General features: G+C 40.3%; 1 protein-coding gene across 1 annotated transcript in view; it reads left to right on the forward strand.

Moving 5' to 3' along the window:
- Positions 1-22,994, forward strand: part of SYNRG (synergin gamma) — a 303,838-nt gene that overhangs the window by 212,511 nt on the left and 68,333 nt on the right. Inside the window, 4 exon segments of the mRNA XM_040424188.1 lie at positions 9,870-10,400; positions 14,363-14,520; positions 14,802-14,855; positions 16,347-16,443. Coding sequence (XP_040280122.1) covers positions 9,870-10,400; positions 14,363-14,520; positions 14,802-14,855; positions 16,347-16,443 — 840 coding nt within the window.

Below are 22,994 nucleotides of genomic sequence, written 5' to 3' on the forward strand. Positions count from 1 at the left end.
TAAAGTAGAGACAGGTGTGTTGATTTCAGCGGTCTGTCATTTAAAAGTTCAAATTAAGTTGTTGACGAGAACTAACATCACAATCATTGCAGACTGGGCCTGGAAAAGAGTCCCGGCCACCTGAGAAGAGTCCTGGTTATTCATGAATTCCTGCTCTCCCCGCCCACCTGCAGATGACTGACAGGCTTCTACCTAGTTTTCTCCCTTTCTCTCTAGGAGAGAACTTCCAATCATCAGCAGATGGGTCGTGGAGAGCAGGAGATTATGAATAACCATGACTCTTCTCAGGTAGATTTTACTCTTTTCAAGGCCTGTGCTGCAGTGATTATGATGCTGGTTCTCAGCAACCACTTCCTTTTCGCTGCTGAGTGACACACCGCTGACATCAGCATTTCTGTCACTATTTTATGCTGCCCTCAGTGAGGTCACCATAAAGTTGATAGGTTCCCTTTAAGAATGTATACTAATTAGTTCAAACCTTTTTCCACTCTGATTCTCCACAGTGCTGCAACCATGACATCATGTTGTCTGCAGCAGTGACATGTGCATGTACCGTAGTCCTAAAGTGAAAAAAGGATCTTGGTACCAGCGCTTTCATTGATAAGAACTTTTGATTTAGTGCAAGTAAAACATAAATGTACAAATAAAGCGTTTCGGGGACTAGGCCCGTGTTGAGATTAAGGGCAAAAAATATCCGTATACATCCTGTGATTGGCCATGTCACTGCTGCAGTCATATTAACAAGCCCATCCAGGTGAGAGAGAATGGTGGTGGTGGAGCAAAGGGAGTTTGAAACTGTTAGCATGCATTCCTTTATTTTAATAACGTTCCTGTCTTTCATCTTTTATTATTTAAAAGCCCCTTTAATAGTACCTTCGTTGAGCACATAATTAGGCAGATATTTTCTTTCAAGAATCGTAAAATTCTTTGGCTGCCATTGACTTCAACATAAAACAGCAAGTCCATATATGTATGGCTGTAAGTGGTACGATATCAGATACAGCTGCATAGGCTAGCTCAGTGCTCTATCAATACTGCAGTGAAGGGGCTGTGACACCACCTTCTCAAGAGTATGGATCCTGGAGGTCAGAATTTCACCAATCACACGTCTATAATCTTTTAACATTGTGATTGACCAACAATGGGGCGCATATGGTTAGAACCCAAAGGTTCTGCCACTGGGAGAAACCAGGACTTGCCAGTCTGAGTTTTATGATGGCTAATCCTTTGTTCCATTCAAGATAAGTATTGCCATAGATGTCTTGCATTTACTTATTTTGCTTATCTCACCCGCTTAATCGAAATAAGATGCCCAAAGCTAAGCAGGCATGTTAATGATGATTTCTATGCCATCAGTACATGTAATTTAGCTCCATGCTTCCCTTAGTGATGTTTCCCTCCATGTTTTGTTTGTATCATTGTCTTGCATATTTAATTTGCTTGCTAGCTCTTCCCCCTTTTCCACAGTATTATTTGTCCATTATAGTGCCTTTGACCATACATCCTGTGCCATTTTTAATTTCTTAGTTTTGGACTTCTCATGGATTATGTATGGATACGTTATGAATTGCCATGATCTGTATTTATATTTCCTGCCCTGTAATGAACCTTGATTTCATGGGCTGTTTATTGGTGGAAATGCCATTGTTCTTTATTGTATTTATGTATTTAAGGAGTATTTAATATGTTTATTTAATAATGTGCTTTGTTTTCTTCTGTTAGCGGGGAAGAACTGCTATCCTTGTTCCTATACCACTGCAAAAGTGAGGGCATTGATGCACTTGTGTTTGTAATTCCACTGTTTGAAGGAAGGGATTGTTGTACCCATGTGTAGTTTCTCTTTAATTTTTTCAATCTTTCTGGTATTTCTATATTTGTTTCTAAATGAGATTACTGGTGAAGTATGTTCACTGCAGTTGCTATAACCTGACAGCATGGTATTGGAGCAGCTTTTGTTCCTCCCCTACATCCATTTCCTAATCCAGTTCTCGTGTGTATTTCTTTCTTTGGCTCATAAATAAATTGCTATAGATGTTAAGCTAACTGCCAGTGTTTTTATTCAATCTGCGACTTTTAAGCTGTGTGGTCACGTGTTGTGATTTTTATACCATGCCCTTGCTAAATTCCTAGTTTGACCTCAATAAGTGAACATACCCATTTTATATGGCAGAAGTTTAGGAAGTCATGAAACTAGCTGATTGAGTCATGGTGCCCTGATCCTTGAGACTAACATTGGTAAACCTGATTTAGATCAGTTAGTCCAAAGGGATGTTAAAGGCTATGTACACCTTTGGGGGCAATTATTTTTTACTACATTGTACTCATTTTGAGCTAAAAATCATTTTTCAATTGATCTTAATTAAAAATATGGAATCCTTTTTTCCTGTACAAAGCCGAGATGTTCTGCTAGAAGGATCTGAATGTTCTCTGTGCTCTGTCAGACAGGGAGCTGACAGGCTCCTTATCTCTGCTCTCTGACATTATAAACACTCATAGCTCAGTTCTTACCTTACTGATAAGAATATAGCTTATGACCCCTTAGTAATTTAGAGATAAGGGTTATTAGATGACGGGCACAAATTGAAAATAAAAAGTACCATTCACACTGCTAGACAATTAACGCTTTGTGACAGAACGGTTCAATATTTTTAATAAAGACCACTTAAAAAAAAAAATATTTGCCTAAAATGAGTGAAATGCAATCATAAAAAATAAATTGCCATACACATTCCAATGATCAGTACATAAATAGAAAGTGAGTATAAATAGGTGTGCCTGGCTGTTGAAAGTCCATTTTTGCTGCACATCACCGTCTAGATCAGTGATGGCGAACCTTTTACAGACTGAGTGCCCAAACTGTAACCCAAAACCCACTTATTTATCGCAAAGTGCCAACACGGCAATTTACCCTGAATACTACAGTCCAATATAGTATATCTTCCATGTACTTTATCATGTAGCTATAATAGCCTGCCTACATTCAGTGCACTGCCGGTGCGATTCATAGTGAACCCGGCGCTGAAGAATGGCAGGAAAAGTCTAAGGCATATTGGTACACCATAGAATTTTCCCAGGGTGTGGGTGCCCACAGAAAGGGCTCTGAGTGCCGCCTCTGGCACCCGTGCCATAGGTTCGCCACAACTGGTCTAGATGGTAACATGTACATGTTGTGCACACAAGTCATCTTAAATATTCAATCCTTAAGGCTTGCAAGTCGCACATCCACAATTTACCGGTATTGTTCATAGCACAGTCATTCCCACTAGAAAACTGCAACATTCATTTGTCTGTATCCCGTCTGCCAGTTGGGCAGTCCCTCACTCTGCCTTCAGAGTTGCTCAGTCCTACTCTTCCTGCAGAATAATAGGCCTCATGTACGGTGCAGAACAACTCTACATCGGCATTGTTTGGAAGAGTAAACTGCCAACGTCCCAGTGCCTTTAAACTTGGTACTCCTATTTTGGTTATTGGATATTTCCACCATAAAAGAACCTTGTTGTCGCCATCTCTGATAAAGTTAGATAGAATTATTTATGAGCACCAATATTACTGACGCATAGTTTGGCATGTGTGTATACAGATTTTTTTTTCTGCACTTCAGCCACAGATATACCCGTTTATCCAGGGAGAAGCAGCCAGACTACAAGCTTTCGTGTGTTGAATAAATATACTTTTATTCATGTCATCAGAGTCCTTCCCACTGACTCATAATAATAGGTCCATTGGGTTTAAATTACTTCATAGAAGATTGAAGCAGTGAAAGGCAATGGTGAACAGAAGAACACCAACAGATTATTTGAATCCATGTGTCCTACGGAAAATGCAATGTAAGCTACAGTCCGCATGTTATAGAGCAAGAGGAGCCAAGCAAATTGATATAGTTTTATGGGAAAAGATTCAGTAAAACTTGTATTTCAGTCATTTAAATCCCTGCACATTCTGAGCTGTGACGGTCCTATCAGTGATTGACAGCCTTCCTTTGTGACTGCATATACAGAGATAGCTGTCAATTACTGGTAGGACCGTCTCCTTGACTTCAAAGCCCATAATAAGCAGGAATTTAAATGTACAAAAACATGTTGTAATTAATCTCCCACAAAACTATATACGGTATCAATCTTCTCAGCGCTTCTTGCTCTATAACAAGCTGCCTGCAGCTCACACACCATGTTCAATGTAAGAGGTTCTTTAAACTCCTTTACATATCACAGAATATGGTTGAGTACGAGTTGAAAAAACACATAAGTCCATCAAGTTCAACCGAGGGATGGATGGGATGTGAATTAAAAGAAGGGAAGTGAGAAGAGTTTTTTGCACATTTACTTAAGCAATCATGTTATGTAATTCTAAGTTGTTGTTTTTTTTTTAAACCGTCAACTGTTCCTGCTGTGATCACATTCTGGGGTAGACTATTCCACAGAATCACATCTCTTATGGTGAGGCAGCCTTGTCACCTCTATAGACTGAAAAATGTCATCATATTTTTGTAGGGGCTTTTCAGAAGAATAAATACATTTCTTTTTATCTTTCCTCATAACTAAGACCCAGCACACCCCTTTTCATTTTATTCCCTCTGTTTTGTACTTTTTCCAGCTCCAGGGCATCCTTTCTATGGACTGGGGCCCAGAAATGAACTGCACATTCCAGTTGAGGCCACACCAAAGCTTTGTAAAGTGGTAATACTATGTCCCTCTCCCACGAGTCCATGACTCTTTTAATACATGACAATATCCTGGTAGCCTTAGAAGCAGCTGATTGGCATTGCATGCTGTTATTTAATCTACCATCTACAAGGACACCCAAATCCTTTTCTACAAGTGACTCTCCCAGTGTTACTCACCCTAGGACATATAATGCACATAGATTATTACTAGCCAGATAAATATTTACATTTACACACTGAATCTCATTTACCAAGTTGGATGCCCATGAGTGTTCAAGTCAGCTTGTAATTTATGGACCTCTTCCATAGACTGACCGTACTACATACTTTGATGTCATCAAGCTATTCTAGTACATCTTTCCTCCACTGATACTGCACAATACCCCCCGAAACCTCAAATAACTCTGACTTTAACAATGTTGCCTATACAGCCCAGTAGCCACCTCTATGAACAGTGTTATAAGAAAACATTAGAAGTGGCTGTCTAGGATTAGAAAGAAGCATATGCTTTTTTACAATGATATCCATATCATATAGACAGGCGGGTGGTGTTTCTAATCATGGACAACCATTTTAATGTATTTCTTCAAAAAAGTGTCTCTAATTAAACTTAAAGGAGTTTTACCATCGCAGACAATGGGGGCATATTACTAGGATATGCCCCCATTGTCTGATAGGTGCGGGTCCCACCTCTGGGACCCGCACCTACACGGAGAACGGAGCGGGGAAAGCACTGGAGGGTGCAATGCGCATGCGCGACCGCCCTCCATTCATTTCTATGGGGCTGCCGAAAATAGGAAGACCCCAAGTAAAAATGCTTCCTATAGACTGAGTTTGCAGCTAACACCAACTCTCCTTCACAACTCTGAACAGCCCGGTAGCTACCACTATTAGCAGTAATTTAAGAATTATTTTAATTTTTTTTTTTGTTTTGTTTTTTTATTATTGTATTGCTACCTGGCTGTGAAGTACGATGTACCTTCAGTCCTTTCTATAGGCTGCTGAAGGCTGTAAACGTAGTCCAACAACTTGCAGCAGAGGAATGCAATGAGATACAGACTGCCTTACATACAGATGTAAATGGACAGCATGTTCTAACTTCTGCAACTGTTGATCTTTATTTTGTAGAAGGCATGGTGTTCTACTGCAGAACACCATGCATGCAGCAAAATGAAGGTCATCAGAATACTTGTTCTGTATATAACACTACATGTATAACGCTGCAACTTGCTGCATTATATACAGATGTAAATGGTTGTTGTGTTCTAACTTCTGCTGATCTTCATTTTGGATGCATGGGATGTTCTGCAGTCTGCTGTAACCAGTACACCATGCATTAAACCCCAGAGCAGACCCCAATATAGATTCAAACCTCAGGTCAAGACTCAAACTTAACAGGGCTGAGTATCCCGCGCCTCCTGCATGCTAATGACTGCTTCCATAATGGTAGTGGTCCTTAGCAATCGGACTATAAGACACACTGCTATTTTTCCCCCACTTCTGGAGGGAAAGAAATTGCATCTTAATAGTCTGAAAAATACAGTAGTCTTTTAACCTCTTAAGAACTAGGACAATTTTTGTTTTTGCTATTTATTTTTCTTTCCTTGTTTGCAATCCAATAGCCACAACTTTATAATTTTCTGTTAACATACCATATGAGGGCTCATTTTTATTGAGGGACAAGTTGTAACTTTAATGTCACCATTTGATTTAGTATATCTTGTATTGGAAAATGGGAAAAATATTATTTGTGGAGTGAAATGGAAAATAAAACAATTCTGCCTTGGAAAACCACCTCTAATACAGGAGTCCCCAAAATTAAGAAACTCCTGGAATGAATTAATAAATTAATACAGTCCTCCAGACCAAAAAAAATCAATGCAGACTGCAGATCAGCCCCAAGCGACAAAAAATAACTCTCCTGACTCCGGCCACAAGCTTCTTGTGGTCTCCACTTGCATTCACTGTATTTTGGCACAGGCAGCATTTAATGACATCATTGTGCCTGCTTCCTGGATCGTGAAGACGTTATTGTGCGCTCCCCGCGCAGCGATCAGGTTCAAATTACCGCTTTCCCTGTAATAAAAATAAAGAAAATAATCATTAGCATTGCTGTGTCCCAAAATGCTCAAACTATTAAAATATAAACTGGCAGCTAGCTAATTAGTGGCTAAGGGCTCTTTCATACTTGCGTTTTTCTGTTCCGGCATAGAGTTCTGTCGTCGGGGCTCTATGCCGGAAGAATCCTGATCAGGATTATCCCCATGCATTCTGAATGGAGAGAAATCCGTTCAGGATGCATCAGGATGTCTTCAGTTCCGGAACGGAACGTTTTTTGGCCGGAGAAAATACCGCAGCATGCTGCGCTTTTTGCTCCGGTCAAAAATCCTGAACACTTGCCGCAAGGCCGGATCCGGAATTAATGCCCATTGAAAGGCATTAATCCGGATCCGGCCTTAAGCTAAACGTCGTTTTGGCGCATTACCGGATCCGACGTTTAGCTTTTTCTGAATGGTTACCATGGCTGCCAGGACGCTAAAGTCCTGTTTGCCATGGTAAAGTGTAGTGGGGAGCGGGGGAGCGGTGTACTTACCGTCCGTGCGGCTCCAGGGGCGCTTCAGAGTGACGTCAGGGCGCCCAACGCGCATGGATGACGTGATCGCATGGATCACGTCATCCATGCGCATGGGGCGCTCTGACGTCATTCTGGAGCGCCACGGCAGCCGCACGGACGGTAAGTATACTGCTCCCCCGTTCCCCACTACTACTATGGCAACCAGGACTTTAATAGCATCCTGGCTGCATAGTAACACTGAACGCATTTTGAAGACGGATCAGTCTTCAAATGCTTTCAGTTCACTTGCGGTGTTACGGATCCGGCGGGCACTTCCGGCAAATGGAGTACACGACGGATCCGGACAACGCAAGTGTGAAAGAGGCCTTAGGCTGCAGGGATGTTTCTTTTTTTTTTTTTTTTTTACATAATTACATATATTTGTTTGACTATTTTCCAAAAAATATATTTGCAAGTTTCCTTCACTATACTGTTAAGATAACCAGTTGGCTTATGAGAGGTCAGAATTACAGACTAATGGGATGAAAATTGACATTAGGTCTTTTGTTTTCTGTTAAATGTATCCATTGTTTAACCCCTTCACGACCACCACCATACATGTACAGCGAAAGTTGGGTCTTTAAAGATAGGGCCATAGCTGCCGGGTCATACACACTACAAAATGGTATCAATAAAAACTACTAATTGCCCTGCAAAAAATAAGCCCTCACACAGCTACGTAGACATAATGACGATGAAAAGAATCTTTTTTTCTAAAGTTTATTTTTTATTTCAGTATTAAAATACAAGAAAACTATATATTAAAATAAAAACAAACCCCATAAAGCTGTGAATTTTCTTTTTTTTTTTTTACAAACCCACCCCATTTTGAATGCTTTCCCGCTTCCCACTACATTGTATGCAATATTAAATCGTGCCATGAGAAAAGTCCTGCAAAAAACAAGCTATATGAAAGGAAAAATAAAAAAGTTATAGATCCAGGAAGGCAGAGAGTAAAAAACTGAAACTCAAAAATGTGAAATCCTCTGGAGGTGAAAGTGTTAACTGATGCATACTGTAGGTTCTATAGAATACACATGTCAAAAGTGTATAAGTGTTCTCTGTTTTGCATTCTTGTTTTTCTTAACTGGATGGGAAAAGCAGATGTCTGTGCTATTCCTTCCAGTAAAAAAAAAAAATCTGATGCAGATCAATTATTTGTTGGATCCATCATAACCTCAGTTTGCTTCAGTTTTTGAAACCGATGTGGTTTCTGTTAAAAACTGATTCCATGCCAGAAACTGAAAATGTGGTATGAAAGTTGCCCTATAAGCAGAGATAAGATGGTTACTGTATGTTGTCCAAATAGATTTTAACAGAATGCTCAGTGCACAGCTAATACTTAATTTCTGAGCCTGAAGGAGCACCAAACCTAGAGATCACCCTGTGTCATACACTGCCTCCTCAAGCTGTGCACTAATTTTTTTTCCCTCCGTCCCGTTCACAGGCTGCCACTATGCTGATTAGGACAAAATGTATATATTAGAGTTAATCCAATGTACGCAGATGTGTTTTATTGTGAAAGTTTGGTTTCTGCATCAGATTACTATGTGGTGACCAAATTTCCAAACTTGAAAATAACCAGAACATTCTCTGTGCAGACACTGAACCAGAAGTTCTTGATTGTGTGTATGAGAGCAGAAGCCAGCTATGTCTAGATGTAAAATGCAATTCAAAGGCAAGCCTATGGTTTAGAAATATTCACTATTCTAAAATTCATTAAAAGGGTGGTCAATCTGTTTATATATAAAAAAAAAAAAGTTCCCCATGTGTAAAATAAGTCCGTGCTCATCTCCACTTCAAAGCTCCATGCTGCCCCACTGTTCTCTTCCTGTTCTCTCGGAAAATACTGCTCAGTCGAGGTCAATGCTTTGGGTAACCTTAAAGGCTATGTACACCTGTGGGGGCAATTTTTTTATTTATTAGTGCATTAGTACACATTAAGAGCTATACATTTTTTTTATTTTTATTGGTCTTTATTAAAAATATGGAGTCCTTTTCTCTGTACAGAGCTGAGATTTTCTACTAGTAGGATCTGAATTTTCTCTGTGCTCTGTCAGACAGGGAGCTGTCAGGCTCCTTATCTCTGCTCTCCGGCCTTCTAAACACTCATCAAAGCTCAATTTTTATCTTACTAATAAGAATGTGGCTTAACTAAGTGTTTATGACCTCTTAGTAATTTAGTCATAAGGGTTATTTGATGACCAGCACAAAGTGAAAATGAAAATAGAATGCAAACAGCTAGAAAAACTGTTAACCCTTTGTAACAGAACGGCTTAATATTTTTAATAAAGACCAATTGAAAAAGTGATTTTTCAGCCCAAATGAGTAAAATGCAATCATAAAAAAAAAATCGTCCTCAGAGGTGTTCTTAGCCTTTAACAGTTCAGAATGAAAGTGGCGGGGAATCGGTCAGGTGAGTATTGACTTATTTTCTTTACACCTTAGTATCTCGGTAACAAGTATTAGAAGAGAAATGCATGTGCTGTAGATATAAGTTGTTGTGATGATTTCTGCCACTACATGGTAGTGGTTTTTATAATTTTAGCAGTATCCTACATATTCGTTCTTTTTTTGTCATTTTGCATGTAGATGATTTTAAAGACTCAAGTGACAACAATTGCTCCCTACTAAGCAGTTTGACAATTTCTGACTGGTCAGAGGACAACGTACACGCAACCAAAAAACAGCCTGACTTTTTTTTCAGCCCTGATCACAGTGCAGGCTCTTCCACATCTTTGTTTGCAAAAAAGGAAACCTCCTTTGGAAGTAGTGAAAATCTCACTATGACAACCATATCAAAGGTAACTACTTTTTCTGGTGACATCCAAGCTTCAGAAGATGGTGCAAGCTCGAAGGGGTGTACTGCAAAGGTAAACAATGACATTTTGAGTGGTCTCAGTATTTCTTCAGTTGCACTGGCACCTAGTACCGACACCATTACCACCTCAGGCCCTACTGTTGCTTTAGAGCTCCGAAATAATGATGATTTTGGGGAATTCCAAAGTGAAAAACCCAAAATAAGTAAATTTGACTTTCTCTTGGCCACATCTCAAGGAAAAGTGAAATCAAGTGAAGAAATGATTAAGACAGAGCTTGAAACATTGGATCTTTGTGCTCAAGGTATGTGGGATTCACTCTTGTAGTTGGTATGTATACTTGGTTATAGATTTAGTATTTGTACATGAGTTTTCATGCAGTTAAGATTATCTAAAACATTGGATATCAGAATCCACATGCAGCTTATACCCCTTAAGGACCCTCGCCGTACATGTACGGCGCTGATGGACGTGACTTAAGGACCAGCGCCGTACATGTACGGCGGGCTGGTGCAGGAGCTGCGCATACCTGATCAGCGGCACAGACCCAGCAGTCACTGACAGCCAGGTCCCTGCTGAATACGCCGGCTACTCTAGGGGTGCATCAAATGTGACATGGCAACTTGAAATTATCCCAGTGAAATCTGCCTTCCAAAAACCATATGGCTTTCCTTTCCTTCTGCGCCCTGTCGTGTGCCCGTACAGCAGTTTACAACCACATATGGGGTGTTTCTGTAAACTACAGAATCAGGGTTATAAATTAAAAAAAATTCATTCTGAAATTTAATCTACATTTTCCTTTAATTCTTGTGGAACACTTAAAGGGTTAACAAAGTTTGTAAACTCAGTTTTGAATACCTTGAGGGGTGTAGTTTCTAAAATGGCGCCATTTATGGGTGGTTTCTATTATGTAAGCCTCACAAAGTGACTTCAGACTTGAACTGGTCCTTAAAAATTGGATTTTGTTCATTTTCTTAAAAAGTTTTGCTTCTAAACTTCTAAGCCTTCTAACGGCCCAAAAAAGAAAATGTCATTTATAAAATGATCCAAACATGAATTAGACATATGGGAAATGTAAAGTAATAATTTTTAGGAGGTATCACTATCTGTTTTAAAAGCAGAGAAATTTAAAATTTGAAAATTGCTAATTTTTCAACATTTTTGGTAATTTTTTATTTTATTTTTATAAATAAAAATGAAATATTTTGACTCAAATATACCACTGTCATGAAGTACAATATGTGACGAGAAAACAATCTCAGAATGGCCTGTATAAGTAAAAGCGTTTTAAAGTCACTACATAAAGTGATACATGTCCAACCCCGGGGCGGTTTTCACCTTCCTGCCCAGGCCATTTTTTGCAAATCTGACATGTGTCACTTTATGTGGTGATAACTTTAAAACGCTTTTACTTATACAGGCCATTCTGAGATTGTTTTCTCGTCACATATTGTACTTTATGACAGTGGTAAAAATAAGTTTAAAAAAAAAACATTTTTATTCATAAAAAAATACCAAATTTACCCAAAATTTTGAAAAATTAGCAAATTTCCAGATTTCAATTTCTCTACTTTTATAATAGATAGTAATACCTTCAAAAATAGTAATTACTTTACATTCCCTTATGTCTACTTCATGTTTGGATCATTTTGAAAATGACATTTTATTTTTTGGGAACGTTAGAAGTATGGAAGCAAATCTTGAAATTTTTCAAAAAATTTCCAAAACCCACTTTTTAAGGACCAGTTCAGGTCTGAAGTCACTTTGTGAGGCTTACATAATAGAAAACACCCAAAAATGACCCCATTCTAGAAACGACACCCCTCAAGGTGTACAAAACAGATTTTATAAACGTCGTTAACCCTTTAGGTGTTCCACAAGAATTGATGGAAAATGGAGATGAAATTTCTGAATTTCACTTTTTTGGCAGATTTTACATTTTAATCCATTTTTTCCAGTAGCAAAGCAAGGGTTAACAGCCAAATAAAACTCAATATTTATTACCCTGATTCAGCGGTTTATAGAAACACCCCACATGTGATCTTAAACTGCTGTACGGGCACACGGCAGGGCGCAGAAGGAAAGGAACGCCATATGTTTTTTGGAAGGCAAATTTAGCTGAACTGGTTTTTAGATGCCATGTCCCATTTGAAGCCCCCCTGATGCACCCCTACAGTAGAAACTCAAAAAAGTGACCACATTTTGGAAACTACGGGATAAGGTGCCAGTTTTGTTGGTACTATTTTGGGGTACATATAATTTTTTATTGCTCCATGTTATGTTTTTTGTGAGGCATGGTAACAAAAAAATTGATGTTTTGTCACAGTTTTTATTTTTTTATTTTTACAGCGTTTAACCGAGGGATTAGGTCATGTGACTTTTTTATAGAGCAAATCGTTACGCACGTGGCAATACCTAATATGTCTACTTTTTCTTATTTAAGTTTTACACAATAATAGCATTTTTGAAACCGAAATAATGATATTTTAGTGTCTCATAGTCTGAGAGCCATAGCTTTTTTATTTTTTGACCGATTCTCTCAGGTAGGGTCTCATTTTTTGCGGGATGAGGTGATGGTCTGATTGGTACTAATTTGGGGGCCGTACGCCTTTTTGATCACTTGCTGTTGCAATTTTTGTGATGTAATGTGACAAAAATTGCTTTTTTTTTTACACATTATTATTTTTTTTTTACGGTGTTCACCTGAGTGGCTAGGTCATGTGATATTTTTATAGAGCTGTTTGTTACCTACGTGGCGATACCTAATATGTATATATTTTTTTTATGTATTTCGCTTTAGCACAATAGCAGTTTTGACACACAAAAAAATGATGTTTTAGTGTCTCCATGTTCTGAGAGCTATAGTTTTTTTATTTTTTGGGCGATTGTCTTAGGTAGGGGCTCATTTTTTGCGGGATGAGGTGACCGTTTTATTGATGCCTTTTTGGGGGGCATACGCCTTTTTGATCGCTTGGTGTTGCACTTTTTGTGCTGTAAGGTGACAAAATGGCTTTTTTTTTTTGAACACCGTTTTTATTTTTATTTTTTATGGTGTTTATCGGACAGGGTGGATCATGTGATATATTTATAGAGCCGGTCATTACGGACGCGGTGATACCAGTTATGTGTGGCTTTTGTTTTGTTTTTTTTTATTATAAAATAAGGGAAAAAGGGCGTTTTTTTTTTTCTTTTTTACTTTATTAATTTTATTACTTTATTAATTTTACTAAAAACACTTTTTTTTTTACTTTATTTATGACATTCACTTTCGGGGGTCTGATCCCCTCTGCAATGCATTACAATACATCTGTATTGTAATGCATTGCCTGTTAGTGTATGACACTGAGTCATACACTAACAGGTTGCCTAGGAGACCCAGCCTGAGGCTGGATCTCCTCGGCTCCCGTAGAAGGCAGTTCCCGATGCCGTGCAAGGCATTGGGCAGCCTCTGCACGGCATCGGGCTGCCTTGTGTTGCATCAGGTCCCCGCCACAGCAGTGCGGGGACTCGATGCTCTCCCTCACCCGACACAAACCTCTTCTATGTCGCGGTCAGCGGTAATTGAACAACGTTTTATAACAATTTAAATCTGAAATTTTTTAAATAACTTTATTTGAAAATCAGCTCCTTATGTTCTACTTGTAGAAGACATTCTGATAGGTCTATGTGTAAAATACTAATTGACACTTTCCAGATTGAATAGAGGATCCAAGGCAGAAGTGTGAGCCTGACTCATTAAATTCTGTAGTGGGAGTGCAATTAGATTTGCTGAGTATCTGCAGTAGCATTATCCCGATTCAATAAGGGTAATCTGCATGGAGATATTCCTCTGTTTTTCCTTGCATAATGAGAGCGAATATGTAGCATGTTACTAAGGGCTCTTGCACACGGCCACATCCTTTTTGCAGACCTTTTTATGGATCTGCAAAACACAGTTACCGGCCATGTGCGTCCAGCCCATAATAGAACTATTTTTTTGTGGGTGCCGCTGAATGGACATACCAAGTAAATGGCTCCACATCTGACCCACAGAAAATGCGGATCAGTTGCAGACTTAAGCATCGGTCGCTTGAATGAGTCTTAACTCATGGGATGTTAGCAATAAAAATGGTTTGGTGTGCATAAATAATGTAATGGTTATCATATTAGTTTTGTCATGTAACATATGAAGTTTTGTCAGGTGCCTTTTAGGCCTAAACCAGGCAGTCTGCAGTATATTTCTGTTATTAGTTTGTGCATTAATTTTTCTGACATATATCCATACAGGATCTCATAAGAGGAGCCATAGTCTTGGAGACAAAGAAATAAATCGAATTCCACCTGTCGTGGAGCAACCTTTCAGAGACCGCTCTCATACTGTTACTGAGAAACCTACTTTACCTGTAATCCGAGACAAGTACAAAGATCTTACAGGAGAAGTGGAGGTGAAGACTAAACTGTTCACATTTATATGCAGTTTTTTGAAAACGTATATGCTCCTTCCGGTTTCCTTTATCTTACATATTTTTCAAACTAATATTTTTCTTTTCTGGAATTTCCTTTGATTGTGTAGTGAGGTTTAGTGACATCAGTTGGATAACCTTGTACCTTTTATTATAAACAACACTCTGTATAAACCTATACAAATCATTTAGACAATGAATTATTTTAACACGGAAAACATTCTGCATACTTAGTGTATTTAATAATTCTATCATTTTATTAGGAGAGTGAAAGATATGCTTATGAATGGCAACGTTGCTTAGAAAGTGCCTTACAAGTAAGTATGTTGTTTCTCTGTGCCTTTAATGCTTCTTCATATCTTTATGCACTAATATAATTCCCTTAAAGAGGTTATCTTACTTCAGCAAATATCATTCGTCATGTAGACTAAGTTAATGCAAGGCACTTACTAATGTATTGTGATTGTCCATATTGCCTCCTTTGCTGTCTTTATACATTTTTCCATCACATTATACACTGCTTGTAACCAGAGGTTATAGCCACCAATGCAGCGCAGATACGAGGTGGCCGGTAGAGGAGCTGCTGTCCATGCATACATATGCCCACTTCCACGGTCCCCAGCACAGAAAGGCCAGAGCTTTTTCCTGTTGTGTGCAAGCACTGCCACTGCTGCTGCATTACAGGGTGGTCGTAACCACTGGAACCAAGCAGTGAAAAATGTGGTTGTCCATATTGTCTCCTTATTCATTTTTCAATCCCAATACATTAGTAAGTGCCTTGAATTAACTTTCTCTACATGATAAATGCCATTTGCTGAAGTGAGACCACCCCTTTAATGACTATCAATGGCTATATAATCAATATGCTAATGAAAATGTGGTGGGAGCTTATCTGTAATACAAAGACTAGTTGCTGCCACAGCTAGCTTGATAAGATACTTCATCCAAAATTAAAGATAATTGAAAGCTCATGATATAATGACCTGATAATTACCATGATATTGTAATTCGGCGCATGCGCAGTGAATGTCTGACCGCTTCCCTGCTCAGACATCTCCACTGCGCCTGCGCCGATGACGTCATAGTGCTCCAAGGAACAGGCGCAGTGGAGATGTCTGAGCAGGGAATCGGTCAGACATTCACTGCGCATGCGCCGAATACAGCCGCGCACGGCGCATGCGCGAGAATTCGTCTGCTGCGTCACACGGAGGATCGCATTCAGCAGGAGATGGGCGGGCTGGAGGGACGCGCTGGGCGGTGGCTGTGTATGAAGGTAGACGGAGCCTCTAGGTGCTAATGACGCCCACATAGCACCTAGAGGCTCATTAGCATATTTATAAAAGTTATTTTTTTAGCAAAACGGCTGCCCCAAAAGTTGTTATATTAGGATGGTTGGCCAGAGCAGACACTAGCGGATCGCTAGTGTCTGAGAGCTAATTATGTCATACGAAGTGATAGAAACCTTTTAAAGCCAGCTGTTTAGCTAAAAAAAAAAATTTGTTTATATCAGTATAAAGGTGTATTAGTGGTCACTAAGGGTTTAAAAATATTCTAAGGTTTTCCTCTACAGCTTTCAGTTTGTTGCTTTCTGCTTCACAGTGACTCCATCTGTAGCCTTTATCTGTACTTCCCTAACTGCTCATAAAACCCATTATAGCCAAATTCTTATCAGCTTCAGTTCAAAGATAAGCTACCAGTCCAGTCACTGAGTAGAGGGAAGCAATAGTCTGAAGATACAGTGAAAGTGAAAGCTATAGAAGAAAACTGTAGAAATTTTGCAAAATTACATATGATTTTTTATTTCTTAGGTCGTTAAGAAAGCCAATGATGCTCTCAATGGAATAAGCAGTTCCTCTGTTTGTACTGAAGTTATCCAATCTGCTCATGGAATGGAATATCTGTTAGGTAAGATTCAATGGATATTTGAAAGGAACTTCAAATTACAAATTTATGGTTCAATCTCTTTTTTATTGATGTATTATAAGAATAAAACATTACAAACGATTGTGTGTCTTGATTTGCCCTAGAGCAAGGAACTTCTAAGGTATTGTATGGATACACATTAACACAATCTGAAAAGTCTGTACAAAGTATAGTGCAAAACAATGTAGGCATACATAAGAGAGATAATTCCCAATTACAATGTTCTTCAATCTAATAGAATATTTTGAACATCATAAGTGTAGATTTGACAGAGACAAATAAGGGGGAAGAGACGTGACTGAAACAGTAGGTAGGGAGGAAGGAGAAGGATGAAGAGCTAGCTGCAAGTCTCGAGCGATGGTCTTTAAGTAATGGGTTATGCTGTAGTGCCACTGATTAGCCAAAATGAGAATTGAGAAGAATTGGGGAACTGGAACCATGGTCCCCACATTTTCATGAAGGCAGGCACCGTGCCTCTATCCTCTGCACCCAATTCCTCCATGCGGGTTAAGACATCAAGAGCAGTTACCCAGGTCAATTTCTGAAGGCTCTCAGTCGACCTCCACCTGCGGGGTATTATTTGTCTCATTGCCATGATAAAGAATCTAAGAGTGTCTTTTTTAACCTGTTGTGTCCTACCCGGGAAGACAGAAAGCAGGGCATTTGTAGGTGAGAGATGTATGGTAGACCGGTAAAGAGAGTTGTACAGGGTGATAACTTCCCGCCACAACGGAGCGACTCCTGGGCAGTCTCACCATATATGAAGCATTGTGCCAACTCCTTTTGAGTACCGCCAACAGGTGTCAGAGACAAGAGGATAAAATTGGTGAAGTTTTACCGGAGTCATATACCACCTCGTTAATATCTTATAGTTAAGTTCTTGTAATCTACTTGATGTTGATGATTTATGTGTAAATAGGAGGGATTTTTCCACTGTTCTGCTGAGAGTGGTCCCTATCTCTTCTTCCCATGCATGCATAAATTTATATTCTAGTGGTGGTGTCTCTGAGTCCCCGTGCCCAGATCTCCTGGTGCCCAACATGTTATAAATGAGAGAAATGGCATGGTCTGGGGCCGAATCCGCTACACACAGCTTCTCAAAATATGTTAAAGAGGTACATAGCTGCATTCTAGGTGCCAGAGACTTGATAAAGTTATGTAATTGAAAATAAAGAAACCAGCGTCAAGTAGTGTGTGGTATAAGATGGGACAGTTCGCTGAGTGTGTGCAGACCATTGGTGTTAAATAGGTCTCTGAGCTTAGTTGAACTCGTATTCTGTGGACTAAGGTTCGGAAGGGAATCCACCCCAAATTTTCGCCAAGAACAGCAGAAGTGGAGAGACTTGAGAATTAAGTAGTTGAGTCTGAGTCTTCAATGGAAGCCAAAAAGTACCCAAATGTGGAGCTATTTCATGTCTGGAATAAATATAATAGTCTTGGTAGGATGTCCATCTTAAGCGTATTGATTTTGCCAAACCAAGAGATCTGGAGAGAGGACCATCTCAGAAGGCTCGCCTCGATAGACCTGAGCATGGGTGTGTATTTAAGCTTGAATAACTGAGAGGGGTCTGCTGACACGTGGACTACCAGGTGTTTAATGGAATGTGAGGCCCACTTGAAGGAAAAAGCTTCTTTAAGTTGTGTAACTTCTCACTGTGGGAGGGTAATGTTTAGAATTTCTGATTACTGGATATTTACCATGAAGTTGCTAAGACAGCCAAAGGTCTCAAATTCTCTAAGGACCGAGGGTAGTCCCTGTCTGGGAGAGGTCAGGTATATGAGGAGGTCGTTAGAAAACATTGATAGTTTAGTTTATGTTTGGACTTGCCTATTTGTAGTCCTTTTATGGAATGGGGAGAGAGGGCATCCCTGCCGTGTCCCGTTTCGTATGTTAAAGGCATCAGAGAGTGTGCTGTTGACTCGTACGCTAGCTGACGGCGATGAGTAGAGTGCCATGATCCTATTTAGCACTTTATCTCCTAGACCGATATCCGATATGGGCTAACGTTTCTTCTAAAAATTCCCAATTTACTTTGTTGAATGCTTTCTCAGTGTCGACTGTGAGTAAGCATAAAGGAGTTTTTAGCATCCTCGCTCTAGCAATTAAGCCTATAGATTTTAGTGTATTGTCTCGGGCCTCTCTACCCGGGACAAAGCCCACTTGTTCCCTGTGGATGCAGCAAGGAATGTGTGGATATACCTCAAGGCAAGGAGTTTGGCGTATATCTTTAAATCTACATTAAGTAGTGAAATAGGTCGGTAGCTGGCGCATAAAGAGGCATCTTTGCCCGGTTTGTGGATTACTGTGATGTGAGCTTGTAAAGTCTGATGTGGAAAGGGGCATTTTTTTTAGATCAAATTGAATGCATTTAGTATTTTTGGGGTGAGTTCTTCCCCAATTTTTTATAAAAGTGGTGGGGTCAGACCATCAGGGCCAGGACTCTTCCCATTCTTGAGATCTTTAATGATGGGTAGGAGTTCTGAGGTATTAAAATCCTCTTGCATGCTAGAGGAGGAGGCATCTGGATTGCGAGCAGGACCATATTGACTTAAATAATGTCTCACGTCTTCCGTGACAAATCTACTTTTGGCCTCTCACTTAACCTCCGAGTTTCAGACCTACTATGCTAACCTATATGACTTGAAGGCTATCTCCACTGGAGTGTGTACTAGGCCCCTATTCAGGTCGTGTTTATAGATGACACATGTTTTAGGGTAATCTCGGGGTGGAGTGCCCTCGCCAACCACTTGCCACTTTTATGTCCGTATTCGTAAAAGCCATACTTGACTTTGTCTTGAATACACAAGGATTTTTTATCTAATATCTGGCGTATTTTCTTAATGTAGGGAGGAAATATCTGCCTTGAGTTGGTCAGAAGGGGATGTCTTGTTTATAATCTCCTTGTGGTCTAAGTCTTTGAGAAGTTTTAAGTCTAGCTCCATGGGACCGGAACAATCCTCTGAGAACGCATTTGAGAGCTTCCCATTTCATGGGCGGGGCAGAAGTATCTGGTGGTCTTTGATTAAATTTGTTATGGACTTTCGAATGTCAGACACACACAAGAGATCATTCAAGAGATTATCATTTAACTCCAGGTGTATGAAAGCGGGCGTGTGGGACAGTCGAACAATAGGCCATACACCGGGGCATGGTTGTCCATGTAGCATCGGGGAGCTGAATCTAGGAGTTTGTGAGAGACAAATAAGTAATCAAGAAACTGTAGTCCCTGACACCTGGATGCAGAACCCGCCACAGGTCCACCAGTCTGAGTGCAGCGAGATGAGCCCTGAGTATGCGTGAGGACATCGGGGTGATTGAGGACCTACCTGTTGAGGAGTCTATGGAGTGGTCCATTACCGTGTTGAAGTCTCCTCCTAGGATGATGGAGGAACCGTCTGCGAATCTGGCTAATCTTTTCAAGACTTTGGATCGAAAGGTCGTTTCTCCTTGGTTGGGAGAATGGACATTAGTAATTGTTACAATGAAGTTATCAACTGAGAGCTTAAGAAATATAAACTGGCCACTAGGGTTGATGTCTGAGGACAAGACTGTGGGGTGGAAGTCCTTGTGGAATGCAATGGATACCCCTCCCGCTTTTTTGGTTGGTTTGGGGCTGTGGAACCAAACCGGGTAGTATCTGCTCTCGCATTTGGGAATAGAAGCAGTTTTAAAATTTGTTTCTTGAAACATGGTCAGCATGACTCTTTTCTTGTGGAAACGATGTAGAATTTGGCTACGTTTCTCTGGTTTGTTAAGACCCTTAGCATTATAAGTGCAATGAAAGGGGTGTCATCATGGCAGGTAAGTGGATGGACCATAGTTTTTGCTAGACAGGGCTCCCAACCATAACGGTGACATCACCTGAAGGGGAGACACATGAGGGAAGAGACAGAAACCAAGTGGAGAGGGCAAGAACATAGCTTTCATGAGGAGGGATAGAGTTGATGAAGGAGAGAAGAGAAAAAAGAAAGAGGGGAAAGAAAAAAAAATAGAGGTGGAAAAAAGAGAGGGAGAGCCGATTAGGTCAACTCAGTGCTATCCTAAATGGTGACCTCACAGTCGGCACTATATGCTGTGTTCGCTAATTGAGGGTGGGAGAAGCTAAGGGCCAAAAGGCAACCCTACTTATACATAGTAACATAGTATATAAGGCCGAAAAAAGACATTTGTCCATCCAGTTCGGCCTGTTATCCTGCAAGTTAGTCTCCAACAGTGAAAAACGTCTAACTCTAAATGATTCAGGACAAATATAACACAGGTCCTATACCTTGAGAGCAGATTCTACTTAACATGGCATCCTTAAATATCTATCTGTATACAAGTGAACATAATAGAGGAAGACAAAAAGCCAGGAAGATGACAAATTAAGTCATTTGTGTTCTCCATCTGCCGGTGTCTGCGGTCATCTGCGAGATCTCCGTTGCTTAGGAGGTCATGTCTGCCATCTGTCGAGTTACGGCATGGAATAGATTGGTCTTGCTCTGGGCCAGTCATAGATTTCCAAGGGTGGAAGCTCAAAGGTGTTCAGTAGTCTTGGCAAGTCCGCTAAGGAGTTGAAAACAGCCGTTTTCCCTTCTTTCTTAGCGAACAGTTGAAACGGGAATCCCCACCTGTAGATTATGTCGTTGTCCCTAAGAATGGCAAGAAGGGGTTTCAGCGCTTTGCGTAGCATCAAGATGCGTCTCGCAAGATCTGGTAGAATGAGTTCCTTATTTTCAAAAAGGATTGCCTCTGAGTTTCTTGCCGTTTTAAGAATGGCTTCCTTGTCTTTATAGAAATGGATTCTGCATATGATGTCACATGGGTTGGATGGCTCGCCCGTCTTTGGGCCCAAGGCCCTATGTATTCAGTCAATTTCAATAGGTTGCTCACGTGCGCTCTTCAATATTTTACCAAAGAAGTCCTGTGCCCAGGCTTCCAGGTCCTGTGGTAGTATTTTTTCAGGAAGCCCTCTTATTCGGAGGTTGTTCCTCCGGTTTCTATTTTCCATATCTTCCAAGTGGGATAAAATGTCCTGTATTTGTTCTGTATGGTCATTTAGGACTTGATGATGTGAGTCCAGAGTTGTGAGGATCTGTTCCTGTAGGCCTTCTATCTTCTCCACCCCCTGCCCTACGTGTTTAATATCTTGGTGTAAGGCCTCCATGTCTTGTTTGTGAGAGTTTTCCAACTTCACGAATAGGGCATCAATTTCTGATTTTGTGGGGAGAGCTTTGAGGTGCAGCTTCCAGTCCCAGTCAGGATTTTGGTCTTCTCATGTTGATTTTACTGACCTGGGGGTCCCTGCCGGGGATCCTCTTTGCTGGGAAGAGGATCCTGGTGATGTCTCCACGTGCCTGGACATATGCATATGCCGCATATGAGACCGGCGATCCAGGGGAATGCGTCTCTTTTTGGCTGTGTCCCGTGTTTCTTAGCGGGAGCCTGCTGGGTACGGGCGGGGAGTGGTGCTTCGGACGCTGCCGCCGCCATCTTTCTGCGCACGTCAGCCTCTGTGATCTCTGCAGGCTGACTGGCGTGAAAAAGAGGGAGATAGCTCCTGGATCGCGCTCTGTAGGGGCAGGTGTGGAAGAGGGTCTCCTCCTTCATTACTTCATGGGGATTAGGCTGCCGGCTGTGTCCTGTATGCTGTGAGAGAGTTGGAGATGTTCGGGAGCCCAGGACTCGTGCTGCCTACTCCGCCATTAGCAAGCTCCGCCCCCTCAAATTACTAATTTTATTGAATCCCAAATTGTATGTATTTAATGGAGAACTATGCAGAAAATTCCTCCCAAACCTAGCCCATATTATCCGAATTTTAAAAAACTGCCCACCCCACTGTGCAGACATCATTATTATACAGGGTATAATTCACATGGGAAACTATTTGGTTTCCCTTTAAATGTTCTACAGTCATTTGTGCTATGTATAATGATGATTTTGACAAAGTAATAATTTTGTTTTGTGATAAAGGGGTTGCCCCATTAGAGCCAATCCCTTTGAGAATGTGCTGAAATTGTCATCTGCCTGCTATCGATTTCATTTCTAGCACCCCCAACAAACAGCTGATTTTCCTTTTCAAAGGGAAGCTACAAGAAGCTAGGCATTTCCCCTGCACAGGCAGACTCTCCATTCTTGTTCTTATAGGCTATGTACATCTTTGGAGGCAATTTTATTTTTATTTTTATGATTGCATTTTACAGATTTTTGCCTAAAAATCATATTTTCAATTGGCCTTTATTAAAAATATTGAGCCATTCTGTCACAAAGAGTTAACTGTTTTTCTAACTGTGTGACTGTTACTTTTACTTTCACTTTGTGCCAGTCATCTAATAACTCTTATCTCTAAACTACTGAGAGGTCATAAACACTTATTTAAGCCACATTCTTATCAGTAAGATGAGGATTGAGCTATGAGTGTTTATAATGTCAGAGAGCAGAGATAAGGAGCCTGTCAGCTCCCCAACTGATGGAAGACAGAAAATCCACAGGCAGCTAGTAGAGTACCGGTATCTCGGCTATGTACAAAAAAAGGATTCCATATTTTTAATAA

The sequence above is a fragment of the Bufo bufo genome, chromosome 3 (assembly GCF_905171765.1).
Source record: "Bufo bufo chromosome 3, aBufBuf1.1, whole genome shotgun sequence".
NCBI classification, from domain to species: Eukaryota; Metazoa; Chordata; class Amphibia; order Anura; family Bufonidae; genus Bufo; species Bufo bufo.